The 17,615-nt window shown below is 35.2% G+C and overlaps 1 protein-coding gene across 1 annotated transcript in view; it reads left to right on the top strand.

The window, feature by feature from the left end:
* The first annotated feature begins 5,571 nt into the window (after positions 1-5,571).
* The window catches only part of rps6kl1 (ribosomal protein S6 kinase-like 1), a 38,555-nt gene continuing 26,511 nt past the window's right edge, over positions 5,572-17,615 (top strand). Inside the window, exons 1-6 of the mRNA XM_081394501.1 lie at positions 5,572-5,628; positions 6,488-6,556; positions 9,251-9,556; positions 11,495-11,619; positions 12,924-13,016; positions 13,144-13,191. Coding sequence (XP_081250627.1) covers positions 9,412-9,556; positions 11,495-11,619; positions 12,924-13,016; positions 13,144-13,191 — 411 coding nt within the window. The 5' untranslated portion in view covers positions 5,572-5,628; positions 6,488-6,556; positions 9,251-9,411. The remainder of the gene's footprint in view (positions 5,629-6,487; positions 6,557-9,250; positions 9,557-11,494; positions 11,620-12,923; positions 13,017-13,143; positions 13,192-17,615) is intronic.

The following is a 17,615-nucleotide window of genomic DNA, read 5'->3' as shown; positions in this document are numbered from 1 at the left end:
TTGTTTTAACCACGGAAAGGCGTCAGTACACTCCGTTTTACAAGTTCAAATCCTCCTATGTTAATCTACCAGCTGCTAACTCTCCTGACTGCTTTGTCGGACAAAATGGCGGATGGCGAAGTATGATTGGTCATATAACTCTCCTGACTGCTTTGTCGGAGAAAATGGCGGATGGCGAAGTATGATTAGTCAGATCACCTGTCAATCAAGCTCCCTGCTAAAGGTCAATTCAGCAATTCTTGAATAAATCTGACAGTAATTTTATAAAATCTTCACATGTTAATAATAAAATACAAATTACTACATGTATACTTATGAAATACATTAAAGAAAAACAATTTAAGTTATATTGCTGTTTGCAATGTGCCCATGGAGTCACAGTGCGCATTGAAAAGTATGAAAAATACACATCCTAGTGTAAATCTATCCAACAGTTTACAGATTATTTGTTTCTTTACAGTTTTAAATTCCAGTTATTCTGCTTATGATGCCAATTAAAGTATTAGTGCTAGTGTGATGGACTGAAAATCTGAACGAGGCCTAACAGACACCGATAGCAGTGACGACATCGTTTAGAAACCGCATTAACGTGCTACACTTCAGCAAGACGAAGTAATTTTATGCAGATCCACAGCCCTTTATATACAGATCAAGCATTATAATGGGATTATATCATATCAGAGAGAGTTTTACCGTGCTGACTGTCGTAACGTTAAAGCCCATGTTGCAGGTTTTAAAAAAAAAACATTATTAATATAACCTTGTATGAAAATACCATATGAAAAGTAAATGCAGGATTAAAAATTGTTTTGCAAGACATAAGGGCGCAAATTCAATAGAAAACGTGACCGTTTCCTTGACCGTGTTGAAAAAGCGCTTTTTTTCACCATCGCGTCATATGACGTCACATGAGGTACTCGTTTGGCTCTGCGTTCGCGCTCAGTGCAGAGATAGGTTGGTGTTCAGTTGGAGCGGTCATGATTCACTGTGTTTTCGGTGCTTATTGTATTTCAATTAATCATCGTCGTGGTAAATGATTGTGAATTATGGCCTGTCAGGACATGGAGTCCACAGGTTTCCGAATAAGAAAAAGGACGGTGCGATCTTCCGTGCCTGTGTGCGTTTTGTGCCGGGTAAGAGACGGGACTTCACTTCTGCTTCTGCTTTGAAAAACGCGGTAGTGTGTAGCGTTCACTATAGACCGAATGATTATAATCCCGGCGATATGTGCACACTGTCCCGGCTCCTTCATCGGGTCGCCCGGTGACGGCCCGTCGTCAGTATGTGGTTCCGGCAGGAAACATGACGGTCACGGATCCGTCAGAGATCACTTATTGTACATCTGTTTTACAAAATGTGCCTTGTCTTAATTTCATTCATTAACATATCCTACATAAACTTGTAATGTAATGCATTTATGTGTTTGTTATTAGTCTGCAGCCGACACTTTTTATTATTATAAATATTATTTAATTATTATAAATATTATGTTCTATAATTCATTTTCAATCTGTACAAACCGACTTTAATGTTTGTGTTGGCTGTTTCTAGATATAAAGTTTTTATACAGTAAGTCAGTTGTGATTGTGATCATTGTTTTATTCATCGTCACCAAATGGGTTAATTCAAGGCCTTTATTAAATCCCTCTTCCTCTGGAAACTGTCTCCTAATGGCTGACATACACAACACATGCAGGTAAGGGTCTAAATACTAGCTTTGCTATTGCCTGATACATGATGATAATAATCTGTACAATTTAGGGCTGGGTATCGTTCAAAATCTTTCGATCCGGTGCCAATTTCAATACCTCAGTTTCGATACCGGTTCCTAACGATACTTTTTTCGATACCAATTTTATGAAATCCATTTTAACAAGATTACATAACACATTACCTCAGACAAATTTTGGTTTTATTTTTTTCAGTTTGACTCATGCTCCTTAGCCAGTGCACAAAGGAACAAAAAAAAGCACAAAGGAACAATGTTTTATAAAGAGCTCATGCTCACCAAAGCTGATTTTTTTTAAATACAGTAAAACTTGTAATATTGTGAAATACAGTAGTATTACAATTTAAAATCTTATTTGAATATATTTCAAAATGTAATTTATTCCTGTGATGTCAAAGCTGAATTTTCAAAATTATTACTTCAGTGTCACATGATCCTTCAGAAATATGAAAACAGTTTGCTGCTTAATATTTTGGAAACTATGATACATTTTTTTAATGATTCTTTGATGAATAGAAATGTCAAAAGAACAGCATTTATTTAAAAACGAAATATTTAGTAACATTACACGTTTTAATGTCACCTTTGATCACTTTAATGCATCCTTACTGGAAAAAAAATTCTGACTAACCAACACATTTTTGAACGGCAGTGTACATTCAGTAGGTTATTATTTATTACAATATTAACACTGTCATCAACAAGGTATCTCTTCATTTACCAGTCGAAGGCGGAGCAACTTTCTGCTCTTATGTTTACTCCGTGAACAGTCAAGGTCTTCATCATTTTTGTCGTGGTACCGTCTTTGCAGCAATTATTTTACCCCAAATACTGCATCGCGCGCTGTTGGCATCGAGCCTGGAGAAATGTACCCACACTTTTGATCGACTTTTCCCCATCTTTAAGGTATTATGTGTGTGTGCTTGCGTCTTATATGAATATGTGCGCGGAGAGTTTGTATGTGTGCTCGCGTCTCATTGAGTATGTGCGCGAGTTTGTGTGTGTGCTCGCGCGCCTCTCATATGACTATGTGCGCAAAGAGTTCCGCGCGTCTCGTGTGTGTAGAGTTTGCGTGTATGTGCGTGAGCAGCTTTATGTGTGTCGTTGTGCATATCATATGTATTTGTTTGAGCACTGACGTTGACGAGTTAACTCCTTAGGTATCGAAATCTGGAACCAAATTCAACATGTCATTTTTTCGATACTCGATAGTATCGAGGCAATTCGGTCGGTACCTAAAAGTATCGAACTCGGTACCCAGCCCTAGTACAATTGTGATCTGAGCATAGTGTTATAGGCTACATATCGTCGGCTAAAGCTAACACTGTTCTCTCGCCCTGTTCTCCTCACACCACAACTCACCATTGTTCTGTCTAAACCTGGCCTGTCCTGCTAACTTGGCTTCATATCAGGCTCATAATTACATGATATCATCATATATATCAATTAAATATGAATTATATATATCATACGAGTAAATATTTAGGCTACAATTCCCCCAGCTTTCCGAGCTGTCATTGCGATCCATTGTTTACTTTGACCGCTCTACCTCATGTGACGTCACTTCTGGTTCGGCGGATTTCAAATGCGGAAGTAAAATTTTCCTCACAAAAACGACTCCAGAAGCCTAAATAGCGTTTTATAAGTATATGTTTATATTTAAATCTAGTTTCTACATTATTTTTCTATACATTGGCTCACTGGGTACTCTAACCTGCAACATGCCCTTTAACCGTATGAGGCACGCTGGAATGCTGCAGCTGAACGGAGAATGATTGGCAGCCACAGCAGACGGAAGACAAGTTTCCTTGAACTTTAATTTTAGGATGTAAATATTCTTCTGTCCCTCACATTAATCTATAGAATGGCTTTCGATAACTTTGAATATAGTGGGACGAACTTTTATGGAGTCGGTCAGGCGGAAAACCTCGTAGTTTTCTATGCAGGACAAACCCTGACCAAGCGGCTAACGTTACAACACTCGACGAAATAAACAGTCGACATGATTTAAAAAGTGTGGGATTATCTTAAAAAACTATTTATTGTATTTAAAGTTAGATGGACAGATATTTTCAGAATATAATATTAAATTTGTAATGATAATCTTACCTCATAAAGTCAATCCCCTCAGATGTCCTTCTCCAGACCAACGGTCCTGTCGTGTATTGCGCGGCCGCTCTAGTCCAAATACTCCCGCGCACACGTCACGAATATTTAAAAATAAATAAAAACCTCAAAAAAGACAGACCAAAAAAAAATATATGCGGGGAATTTTTTTTCCTTCCTTTCTTCAATAAAAGCCAAATTGACTTTGTGGGCAGCATTTCAACATAAGTCTAAAAATATGCTTTTTTTCCCCAGCACTGAAATGACACATACCCACATTTGCTAAATTTTCAGATTGAGAACGCATGGAAGCCAAATCGCCTTGTTTGCATCATATAAAAATTATAAAATAAAATAGAATAAGCTGAAACAAACATGTACCTCTCTTTTTAATGCAGTTTCAGAAATACACTGATGCAATATACATGTTGCAACAACTGAATTAGGTTAATTATACATGATGAAATTAAGTGCCAAAATACAACACAATTGTGTTGTATTAGCTCATTTTAATTAAGTAAATGGAACAGCAGTAAAATCATTTTGAGTGAACACCATCTGTTTGATGGTAAATTGAGTCTTAATTGATTTGAACATATTATTGCAACATGATCATATCACTTTTTGATGACTGTGTTGAATTTCATTTGGAGTTTATGCAATGTAATTATGTTTGCATCGCAAACATAAATGTATTAAGTAGATTGTAAGTGTATTATTTTAGTATTCTCAATAAAGCTGCTTTCCTTTTTTTTCAGTGCATTGCATTGTGTGGCTTGCTCTTAGGAAGGGCTTTTTTGGTGGATTTTGAAATGTGAAAACCCCAAAACTAAATGATGCTTTCCCAAATCGTCTTTGCCTCTCTTATCATCCTACTCACTGAAAGGGAATTCTATGTGCATCCGTCCTCTTCCTGGCAAAATTACAACTGTTTCATGCTTTTTATATTTTATATTTGCCCTAATTGTGCAAATTGCTCATTTCAATTTACTACTGATTTTTTTATGACTATTCCCTAATCTGTGCAGCGCTACAATCAAATGGTTTTACCCGTGTTGATGGATGAGAAAATGATTTTAAAAATGTGCAACCTCACATTAATACCCTTGGACAACAGGATATATGGTCAGAAACAAAAATGGTGCCTATGATTTTGGTCCATATATGTTATTAAAAGAATACACTATTACTTAAAAAATTAAACCACTTTTGAAGGAATACATTTTACTAAATGAATGCGCAATTTCTCCAAACATTGTAAGGAAGATTTTAAATATTATTATATAATATTAATATATTCATATCTTTGTGTAGTTTTTTTTTAGGGGTGCCAATAATTTTGAAGTTGACTGTATACATTTTTGTTCCCTTTTCAAAATGCATCAGAGACCGAGGCATTCCAGTTTTCTCAGTGATCATAAAATAACATTGATCTGTTGTGAGCACAATACATTTACACAAGAGTCACTTTAAGATTAAAGGCAGATTTGAATAGAACTCTTAAACTGCCTTTTCAGGACAAGAGTGTTCTTCATAAAGGCCAGATTGGGGCATGTTGTCACAATTTAATGTTGTACTGTTATCTTAGGCAGGTGATTGATTAGCTTTAATATTACAGCATGTGCTGAAAATTCTGTAACAGACTGTGAGTTACAGCATCCAGGGCGGGCGTGCTGACGTCACCGGGGGTGGGGGGGGGATCACGATCATCCGCCAATAGGAAGCGTTTGCTGTTTCTGCTTCCTGATGTTGATGATGCGGAGCGGATGCTGAGGATGAGGATCTCGCGCAAGGTTCGTTTTCTGTTCCTCTTGTAATATATAATGACAGCGCATATTAACTGTTAATAACATAAGATTCTACTTCATATACAGGCGCAGTTTAATATTGTAATGTTATATAATAGTATTTGCTGGGAAAGATCATCGTCATCTGGGTCGCGAGTGACATCACACGCGTTTGAGACTGTATGATGGTGATTGTATACAATCTATATAGCTATAGCTTCACGTGTTCATGTCATTGTGTTCTTGCTGTTTCTGTGTGTCTAACTGAACCTGCACACAATATTGCCATAAAATACCACAATTATTTAAAGGAAAATGGGATCGCCCTGTCTAAGACGAGCCTTTCATTCGTGGTAATTGTGTCTCAAGCCTTATTGTGATATATTGCAGTAATTATAGTATTTTTGCAGAAACTATTATGAATGCCCTTGGTAAATTATGTGTAGGGAACGTCAGTTATTTTTTTCCCTTGCTATTCTGACTTTAACTTTCATTGGGCAAAACTGAATGAACAGGTTATTTAAAACAGTGATGTGAGTTTTGCCACACCTCGTCATATTTTGGTAATTATATCATGCCTGTTCATATACAGTGTTATTTTAGTATTATTGATATATACTATTGGGGTTAGTTCCCAAACTTAGGTACTAATGAGCACTTGTGACATTAATACAGCAATATTTAAAGCTACTTTGTGTTTTGTAAAAAGAGCTGTAAATAAATTGACTTGATGTAAAGTGCTTTGTTAGAATAAACATTGCAGGATCGCAGTCATTCTTCATCAGAAATTACTGAGTATTTCTCAGTCTCTGTTTTAGTTTAGAGTGAATATGAACTTCTGCGTTTGATTTTATTCCGGATAAAGCCTCTTCCACACCATGATCAGATGGAAACACACGGCTGCTTTATGTGACAGAAGTCAGGGGTCGCAAAGGTGAGTCGTGCATTGTGTTTGATTTCACAAACTAACTATCAGTATTATAATATTATTATTACTAATAAACAGATTCAGAGTTCAGACTCTAGATTCTGATTGGATGTAAAATAACAGACACAGTCTAATTTGTGAACAATGTGTCACTCATCAGCTGTAAACAAATAATTCTAGTTTTTCCTCGTTTTGAGCAAATCCTGCTCTGTACTTTCACATCACTCTATATTAGGGGTGTAGCGGTACACAGAAGTCATGGTTCGGTACATACCTTGGTTTTGGGATCATCTGGGATCATAATCTGACTGTAGTTATCATCTGACTGTATTCATCATCTGACTGTATTCATCATATTCATCATCTGACTATTCATCATCTGACTGTATTCGTCATCTGACTGTATTCATCATATTCATCATCTGACTGTATTCATCATATTCTTCATCTGACTGTATTCATCATCTGACTGTATTCGTCATCTGACTGTATTCATCATCTGACTGTATTCTTCATCATCTGACTATTCATCATCTGACTGTATTCATCATCTGACTGTATTCGTCATCTGACTGTATTCGTCATCTGACTGTATTCTTCATCATCTGACTGTATTCATCATCTGACTGTATTCTTCATCATCTGACTGTATTCATCATCTGACTGTATTCATCATCTGACTGTATTCATCATCTGACTATTCATCATATTCGTCATCTGACTGTATTCGTCATCTGACTGCATTCATCATCTGACTATTCATCATATTCATCATCTGACTGTATTCGTCATCTGACTATATTCATTATCTGACTGTATTCGTCATCTGACTGTATTCATCATCTGACTGTATTCATCATCTGACTGTATTCGTCATCTGACTGTGTTCGTCATCTGACTGTATTCATCATCTGACTGTATTCATCATCTGACTGTATTCGTCATCTGACTGTATTCATCATCTGACTGTATTCGTCATCTGACTGTATTCATCATCTGACTGTATTCATCATCTGACTGTATTCTTCATCATCTGACTGTATTCGTCATCTGACTGTATTCGTCATCTGACCGTATCCGTCATCTGACTGTATTCTTCATCATCTGACTGTATTCGTCATCTGACTGTATCCTTCATCATCTGACTGTATTCGTCATCTGACAGTATTCATCGTCTGACTGTATTCGTCATATGACTGTATTCGCCATCTGACTGTATTCGTCATCTGACTGTATTCATCATCTGACTGTATTCATCATCTGACTGTATTCGTCATCTGACTGTATTCATCATCTGACTGTATTCATCATCTGACTGTATTCATCATATTCATCATCTGACTGTATTCGTCATCTGACTATCCGTCATCTGACTGTATTCTTCATCATCTGACTTTATTCGTCATCTGACTGTATTCGTCATCTGACTGTATTCATCATCTGACTGTATTCGTCATCTGACTGTATCCGTCATCTGACTGTATTCATCATCTGACTGTATTCATCATATTCATCATCTGACTGTATTCGTCATCTGACTATCCGTCATCTGACTGTATTCTTCATCATCTGACTTTATTCATCATCTGACTGTATTCGTCATCTGACTGTATTCATCATCTGACTGTATTCGTCATCTGACTGTATCCGTCATCTGACTGTATTCATCATCTGACTGTATTCGTCATCTGACTGTATCCGTCATCTGACTGTATTCTTCATCATCTGACTGTATTCTTCATTTGACTGTATCCGTCATCTGACTGTATTCGTTATCTGACTGTATTCATCGTCTGACTGTATTCATCATCTGACTGTATTCATCGTCTGACTGTATTCATCATCTGACTGTATTCGTCATCTGACTGTATTCATCATCTGACTATTTTCTTCATCTGACTGTATTCCTCATCTGACTGTATTGATCATCTGACTGTATTCATCGTCTGACTGTATTCATCATCTGACTGTATTCATCATCTGACTGTATTCGTCATCTGACTGTATCATCATCTGACTGTATTTGTCATCTGACTGTATTCATCATCTGACTGTATTCGTCATCTGACTGTATTCATTGTCTGACTGTATTCATCATCTGACTGTATTCATCATCTGACTGTATTCGTCATCTGACTGTATTCCTCATCTGACTATTTTCGTCATCTGACTGTATTCCTCATCTGACTGTATTCATCATCGTCTGACGATGAATACAGTCAGACGATGAACAATACAGTCAGATGATGAAGAATACAGTCAGACGACGAATACAGTCAGATGATGAATACAGTAAGGTAGTTAACTAAGGTAGTGAAATAATGTTAACTAATGAACCTTATTGTAAAGTGTTATATATATGTAACACTTTACAAATAAGGTTCATTAGTTAGCATTATTTCACTAATTTAGTTAACATGAACTAAGAATGAACAATACTCCTACAGCATTTATTAATCTTAGTTAATATTAATTTCAACATTTACTAAGCTATTAATAAAAACAAAGGTTGTATTTGGTAACATTAGTTATGTTCAACAGTTGGATTTTTATTAACAAATATTAACAAATACTGTAACAAATGTTTTGTTCATTGTTAGTTCATGTTAGCTAATATTACAGCTATGTATACATTAACTAATGTTAACTAATTAAACTTATTGTAAAGTGTTACTTATATATTTTCTCTGTGTTGTGCAGGTGGACACTGGCCTCGCTCCACATGTGTGTGAATGCAAGAGAGACCAGAGGCCTTGTGGAGGATTATTAATGACCAGAAATGTGCCACTTCAGAAGTGTTTTCACAACTACAGATCCATCGGCTGGTCCTGGTTCCTGTGGACATTTGCCCTTTCTAACCGATGACAAACATGGCAAAGAAAGACTATCTGCTCGATGCAGCCCAGCAGATTCGAATGGCGCTGGACAGAGAAGTCAATGAAGATTATGAGGCGGCGTTCAGCTACTATAAGAATGGAGTCGATCTGCTGCTCAATGGAGTTCAAGGTACTTTACTGGTGTGTCCTCTGGCGTTATAGCTAAAAGAGCTCATCAAATTATATAGTGACTGAAAATGATTACTGACTATGAAAAATACATTTTGACCTGGAGGTTCAGTGATGCTGAAAAACACTTTTGGATCACATGTGCACTGCCAACCGTTGTTGACTTATTAAGTGCAAACTCATTCCCTTGATTCACTTCTAATGTTTCATTTAATTGAGTTCAGTCAAGGTAAACAGAAGTAAAAAAGTGATTATTCTTTACTTATCCTTTACTTTCAGTTAACGTTACCAATCCTAGTAAAATTTTATCTATCAATTTCAGTACCATATAAAAACTATTTAAATGTAACTATTTGGAAATAGAAATGTTGGTAACACTTTACACTTTAACTAATATGAACTAGCCATGAGCAATACATTTATTACAGTATTTATTAATCTTTATTAATATTAGTTAATAAAAATAAAGCCCTAATTGTGCATTAACTAATGTTAATAAATGCAACCTTTGATTTTAATAATGTCTTAGTAAATGGTGAAATTAATATTAACTAAGATTAATAAATGCTGAAGAAGTATTATTCATTCTTAGTTCATGTTAATTAAGGTAGTTAACTAATGTTAACTAATGAACCTTATTGTAAAGTGTTACCAATTTTTTTAAATGAAATGTTTATGCTGATAATAACATTCTAAGTAATAGATTTGTCAGGTTGTGGTGGAAGGAGTAATTGAAGCGATATCTGATTTTAAATAAGAAATAATCCAAAAGAAGACGACGAACACAGATATGAAACCCAAGCATAACGACAAGCAAAGACATGCATAGAGAAGAGAGAACTGAAACATAGGCCTGCAAATAGACAGAGGAATGAAAGAGAAGTCATAAATGAGGAACTAGAGAAGTCACAGATGTGGAGAATCAGTAGCTGAGGGTGAAGAACAACCTTAGAGATCAAGGCAACCATGAAAGCAGAAGCTAAACCACAGGAAAAGCAAAGACAGGTACAACGGCATGAAATAAACGTCAAAATAAGATTGTACTGACAGGGCTGTCAAAGATACATTAAAACAGCATGTTGCTTTCAAATATTTTTCAGCTAAATAAACATTGCTTTGAACGTGGAAAACCAGTAATAAGAAACACACTGCAGGGAACAGAACAAGTGCACTGCAAGATGTTTTCATCCATTCATTACTATTGTTATTATCACAATGTCAATCATTGCAAAGTTTTATGTCACTCCTGAAACTTTAGTGTTACAGAGGTTTCTGTATGTCAGTATAAACAAAATTTGTTGTGGGCCGTGACACAGAGACGGTCAGCCACTGTTCAAAACAGGTTAAATAAAATTTAAAAAAGATGGTTTTGCAATACCAATACAAAGAGGTAATCACTCACCAAAAAAAAAAAAAATGAAACTGTACAAATGAAACTTAACTTGAACACCTCTAATTTATGAGGTAGTAATTGTTGTGTATTTCAAATATAGGGGAAAGTTTCCTTTTCAAATAGATTAAAGTCCACAAATAAATGTAGAGAATTTAAACAAATTCACAAACAGAACGAATTACATCACTGTGTATCAGAAGAAAGACAAAATATAACTTATATTTGCATACATGGTTGGATTCCACCTGTTGCCATCCAGAGCTTTGAATAACGTTCCACGCGTGATAATATCCCATGAAAAGAAAAAGAGAAAAGTAATGAGGGCGATACATCATTTAAATCTCAGCATGAACTATTTTGATTTGGAAAAGGAAAACCAAAACACTTGCGTCCTCTGATCTTCTGGGAACTATATTGTTTGATAATTTAGGTAATTACATGATTTGCTAAAATGGCAGGTGGTAGGATAGATAACACTAAGACTGTGTTTAGCAAAGAGTCAATCATAGATCTCCACGCTAATGCAGAGTCTTCCGTGTCTTACAGTGGATCCAAATAAAGAGAGACGTGAAGCCGTGAAGCGGAAGACCACTCAATATCTGAAGCGAGCCGAGGAGATCTTCATCTCTTACTTGCAGGACAACATCTCTAAAGGATCCACTCATTTAGGAGTAGGTGACAAATGTGCATGATGAGATCTTGCTGAACATGATTTCTTTTCTTTTTTGGCCAAACTCCCACAATTCACCCCTTAAACCTGAATAATCAAATTACTAAGCAAACACTGAATTGAATAACACAAAATATTATTTTAAAGCTTAGAAATTCCGCTTTTTAATGCATCTAACCATTTTAATCAACTATTAATAAAATAAAATAATAATCATATTTTTCAAAACTACTGCCTTGAACAACACAAAATCAGTGTCATTTGAAACTTAGAGTCTGAACCTTTTAAAGCATGTAGCCAATTTGATAAACTCCTAAGTTGAGCTGAGTTATTTGCTGATAAATAAAAAAAGTTTTCTTAATTTATGATTACTATAGTTTTGGAGCTATGAGTCCTTTCGTGTATGTCAGTCACTCAGAAAAAACAACTCTAAAAATGCCTTCAGGGCTTAAGGGGTTAAATGAGGATAAGTAACTTTATTCACTTATCTAAAGTTTAACTTGAAGAAATTGTAACAGAAATATATTACTATTATAGAATAGAATGAATACTCAAAGTAATAGTAATAAAACTTAATTTTTCTTTCATGATTTAATTTTAACAGTAAACACACAATTTCTAAAAAGATAAAAGATAAAATCTATTTAAGTTTTATGAATTCAATTGAATAGACATGCGTTTTTAATTACTAAAATACCTTAAGTATGTCATTAAATACACACACACACACACACACACACACACATTTCGTGGGGCTCTAAAAATGTAATTGATTTTAATTCTTAATTAATTGTTCAATAAGTTTCATTATTTCAATCAATTAGACAATGTTTTTTGAGTACTAAAATTACATTTTACAATTTAAATGGAATCCAGAAAAATGTAAAAAAAAAAAAAAAAAAAAAAAAAAATCCCACACCCCTCCAACTGCCGAGATCGTTCTGTTTATTATAAGCGCTGCAGTTTTGTCGTTTTCCACTTTAAATGCTCGAACTCTTTAAAGCAGGATTGATTCTGATTGGCTGTCGATGTTTTTATAGTTCATAAGCTGGACAAAATCTCTCTAAAAGTAATTCTAACAATGTCGTTCCTCTGTGGTGTTATAGTTGTAGTTGTAGTGTGGACTTCACTTTTCACTTATGGTCAGAGCGATTATTAAATCTTTATAATTATCGTTATAGTTATCGTCCTTGGAGTGGCCGGTACTTGGCCAGAATAAGCTGCAATGTGAACCAGATGTTTGCTATTAATTAATATCTTGACCATGTTTTTTTCTCTGACACATGTTATTTTCCTGGTCATCAGGGTTATAGTAGCTTACGGTTTCGGTCGATCAGACATCTAAGTTCGCCGGTGGAGAATCTGGCGATGTGCAAAGTCGTTGGAATCATTGATAAGGTACAGTGTGTGAGAAATATCTGCTCCTCTCATGCTTCTCATGGCTTACAGCAAGTCAGCAATTCTCTATATGCCAAGACATTAAAGTCATTGGAAGTGCAATAGATATAATGTGTGTTTTCCACAGGTGCTGACGGTTGAAAGTCTGATAAGCAAGGAGACATTCATTGTTAAGGTAGGCATTTGAAACAGAAGTATTCTGGTTCCTTTCAGAAGTGAGCGGGAATCAGGCCATCCGGGCCGACACTGTGTTGCTGTCTGGGCTGTTATTACTGCGAGTCTGCTTGGATTGATCCTGTTAAAAGCTAAATCTGAGTACAAACTCGTCTCGGGTTACTGAAACCAGACACTTGAGATATTAGAATTGGCCAGCTATAGAGACAGGTGGACAAAACAAAAAAGTCATTTGAAACCAGCAAACACTATAGGAAATACAATCAATACTACCATGCTGTTTAAATAATGTGCAATTTTAATAATATATCATTATTTTTCTGCATTACAGTAATGAAAATTATATATTTTTTGTTGTTTTTATTAAAAGAAATACTCAACATAGCAATCCAGTAATCACATTAATTTCTGTTTAATGCCACAGGTCTGTTACATTTATGCATTTGGTGGATACCTTTATCCAAAGTTAATTACATTACATTCAAGCTATACATTTTTTCCAATTCATGCATTCACTGGGAATCAAACCCATGTCCTTGTCGTTGTTATTGCCATGCTCTACTGTTTGAGCTACAAAGCAGAAATGTTTAGGGATGCACGATATATTGGTCACTATATCGGTATCGGCCGATATGTTAAATTTTTAATGTTATCGTAATCGGCCTGATAAGAAAAATTTTAATAAAGCAGATAAATAATGCATTTCCTTCAGCTGAGACACATCAGATGTGCACTGTCTGCCATGATGGTTTTAAATTGCTTGAAATATGATTGGAATCACTTTGAAAAAGGAAAATACAGTTCAGTGCAACATGTGCAGCGCAAGTCTGTCATATTGGGGCATGGATTTTATTGGTGAGACTTTTGTTTTTGTAATCAGGCTTTCAAAAATTATATAAAAATGTGGATTTAGATTTATCGGCCAATATATCGATTATCGGCTTTCAAATATAAGCAATTATTGGTTATCGGTATCGGCCAAAATGTTCATATCAGTACAGGGGCGTAGCAGCCATTATAAAAGTGGGGGGGACAAAAGCTGTATGTGACCATAGGACGTGACCCAAAGGTGATGTTCATTTTCCTGGCTCAAAACGAGGCGGAGGTGGTAAAATCCTAATAATGTTTAATAATAAGATAATTAAATGTGTATTTTTTTGTAGATCATCATATACCCTAATGTGTTTCCCACATTATTTTTGTTGGTGGAGCTTGGTACCTCTAGGGGGGTCCGGGGGCATGCCCCCCCGTAAGAAAATTTTGTACATTTTAAAGATAAATTCATTAATCTGGTGCACTTTGAGTCACCCGAATCCACTGTTAAAAATAAATAATCCACCCGCAAACCGCCCGATGATATTCTCTGATTTAGATATCTGCATCTGATCATCACATTACAATTATTCAAATTCTGGTATCAAATTATTCAAATTAACATATCACACTGAAGTAGGCTGATTTAAAATGAACATTTATTTAAAATAAAAGTTCTTCTTTTGGCAAAATTACATTTCCTTATAGCCTAAACAGAGGCTTTACTCCCTTCAAACTTAAATTGTCAATGTTTCATTACATCACTGTTTGAAAACACAATTTTTTTTGTACCTTTTATAAAGGCATTTCCCCCCTAATTTTATGCTCCATCTTTCATTTTAAATTCTTAAATTTGATCAATATATTCAATTAAAATAATAAGACACTAGGCTGTTACCAATCAAATTAAATAATTTACATTGAAAAAATATAACTGTATTAAATTAGATTATTTTAAATATTTTTGAATATACAAATAAGGAATGTTGAAAAGAATGATACTTTATGAAACTAAACCGCCAGTAGGAGGCGGCAGGCGACCGTCTTAATGAGCGAGTCATTGAGTCATTCATTCAAACGATTCGTTCAAACGGCTGATTTATTCAGAATGAGGCAGTTTATGAATGGGTAATTGAATCTTTGACTCAACCGATTTGTTCAAAACGCTGAATCATTCAGTAATGCAACGAGTGTTGCTGTGAGATGCGCGTTCTGCTGTGATCTTTGTTTGGGACTATTTTCGCTGATGAAACAGAGCAAAAACAGTCATTGCGACTAAAATGTAAGTGAGTACATTTTTGAGTACATCAAGTAAAATTATTGTAAGTTAATTTTAACTGTTTGTTTATTGAACTGTTATGAAACCAGTCACGGTTTCAATCTTGATGGCATTCAGGAAAACAGCTGGTCGTGTGTAGCCTAGCTATATATTGTTTCTTAACTAGGCTATATTGTTTCTAAAATGTTATAACTTCACGAGCCTCGACAGCGCACATTAGGCCTGTATTATTATCAACTACCCTGCAAACATGCCCCTGCGGGGCCCATGCTGGCTTTTTGCGGGCACAGTGGGCTAGGGCCAGCCCACACCAAACCTAAACAGGCCCAGTGTGGGCTTGCCCAGGCGAGGCCCACAGCTTTGGGCTCACCGCGGGCTAACTGTGAGCAGCCCACACTAGCGGGCTGCCCACATTAAGCCCATGGTGGCCCATTGTGGGCCAGCCCGTTCGGGCCCAGAGCAGCTTTTGTACCTTTGGGCCCATGCAGGTTTTGTTTAGGTAGCCCACTTTCATTACGTTTTGGCTGCTTTTTAAAATTGAATGTGAAATTCAATAAGACCTTCCATTTATAACTCTGCTCAGCAGGAAGAAAAAAAAATCCATTATTTGCATTGGATTGTGTCTACAAGACAACACATGATCCCTTAAAAACTCTAAGAACAAATCTTACTTTAAAAAGCCTATTACTTTTACTGGATATGATGTTTGTAATGTAATCCAAAATTAACAGTGTACCATGCAATTGGTGGTAAAAATCTGGCTGCCTCGTAATTTAAAAAAAAAAATCTACCAACCTACTTTCATTTTGAATCCTGCATATCAGGAATAAAACAATAGGCTTTTAATTTATTTGAGAAGGTAAAAAGTTATTACTAGTTATTATGATATCCATCACTCTGGCAGAGTTCGTTGAGTTTAAATAAAATTTTAATTTTAAAGTTTAAATTAAACTTTTCTCTTCTTTTTGTCTGTTTTTATACAATTTCCCATAGACGTATAGGCCTAATGCCATTTATATCATTCTAATATAGCTAAACATTTTCAACAATAAAAATGACATTAAATTGAAAGAAAAGACTAGTTCACATGACTAATAACACCTCAGTCAAGTCAAATAAATGTTTATTCATTATAGTTGCTTTTCACACCATTGTCTACAACACTCAAAACAACATTGGAGATCATAAGTTTAACTTTAGGCTATACACTCATTTTTTAAATATTTAGAAGGAAAATGTCTGCCGAGATAGAGATTGAGCGCTCTTTGGAGTGCTATTTTTCATGTAATTTATAGGCTATCTTTTGTTATTAACTTATAAGAATTATTTGTAGCATTCAATGCATATATATATATATATATATATATATATATATATATATATATATATATATATATAGCATTGAATATATACATTTATGTTTACATTAACTAAAAAAAAAAAGGTTTAAGTCGGTTATTTCTTTTCCAAACATTCTTTTTGCCATTAATTGTAATAATCCAGTGAGATTTATGTATGCACAACGAATCTGACAACAGCCGGTATGATCTGATCTCACCATCATCGAGTCTGATAACATGAAGAAACTGAAAAAAACTGTGAACAAGATGCTTGAAGAAACCTTCCTGCATTTAATAATTAATAATAATTAATATAATTTATCTAATGAAATATCTATTTAAGTATCAATTTTTCTATCCTTAACTCGGCATTACACTTTAAATTACATTAAATAAAAGATTAATACATGCGTGTTAAAAGTATCCAATTCCGCGCATGCGTCGAACATCAACTTTTTGATTAATCAACGTCATCGCGCTACAGGCAGGCTGCAGTCGTCACTTTCCGCCTTCCTAACGGTTGTTTCTGCCTTCACAGTGGAAAGCTCCTGACTCTGAGGTGAGTTTTAATTGTAAATTGAGTATTATCTTTAACAGTAAATATTTGCCATAGTCAGTGTGTGTGTTTATTGTATTTCAGTAACGTTACCTATTGTTTTTTTTTTACGTTAATTCAGACCATAAGTTATGTTTTTGTCGAACGACAACGAGCTAACGTTAGGTTGTCAATAAACTAACGTTAGTTAGCTTATATAGGCTAAATATTGTCCTTTTCACCCCGTTTACAATATTCTGTATGTTACCACGTCAGATTGTCATTGTCACAGTAAACTGCTAAAGTCTAAGGAAAAAAAGTTCGTTAGTTATAACTACGTTCGTCTAACGGCTGCTCTGAGCACACGAATTTTGAACGTGGACGATTAAATGGCTCCACGATCTGCTTTTGAAGATGGTAGTATCGTGCTACAGTGCATTCAGTTGGTTATGGGATAT

Source organism: Scardinius erythrophthalmus (assembly GCF_964197995.2).
Source record: "Scardinius erythrophthalmus genome assembly, chromosome: 19".
Taxonomy (NCBI): Eukaryota; Metazoa; Chordata; class Actinopteri; order Cypriniformes; family Leuciscidae; genus Scardinius; species Scardinius erythrophthalmus.
The sequence above is the reverse complement of the archived record's forward strand: the minus strand, read 5'-3'. Positions and strand labels throughout refer to the sequence as shown.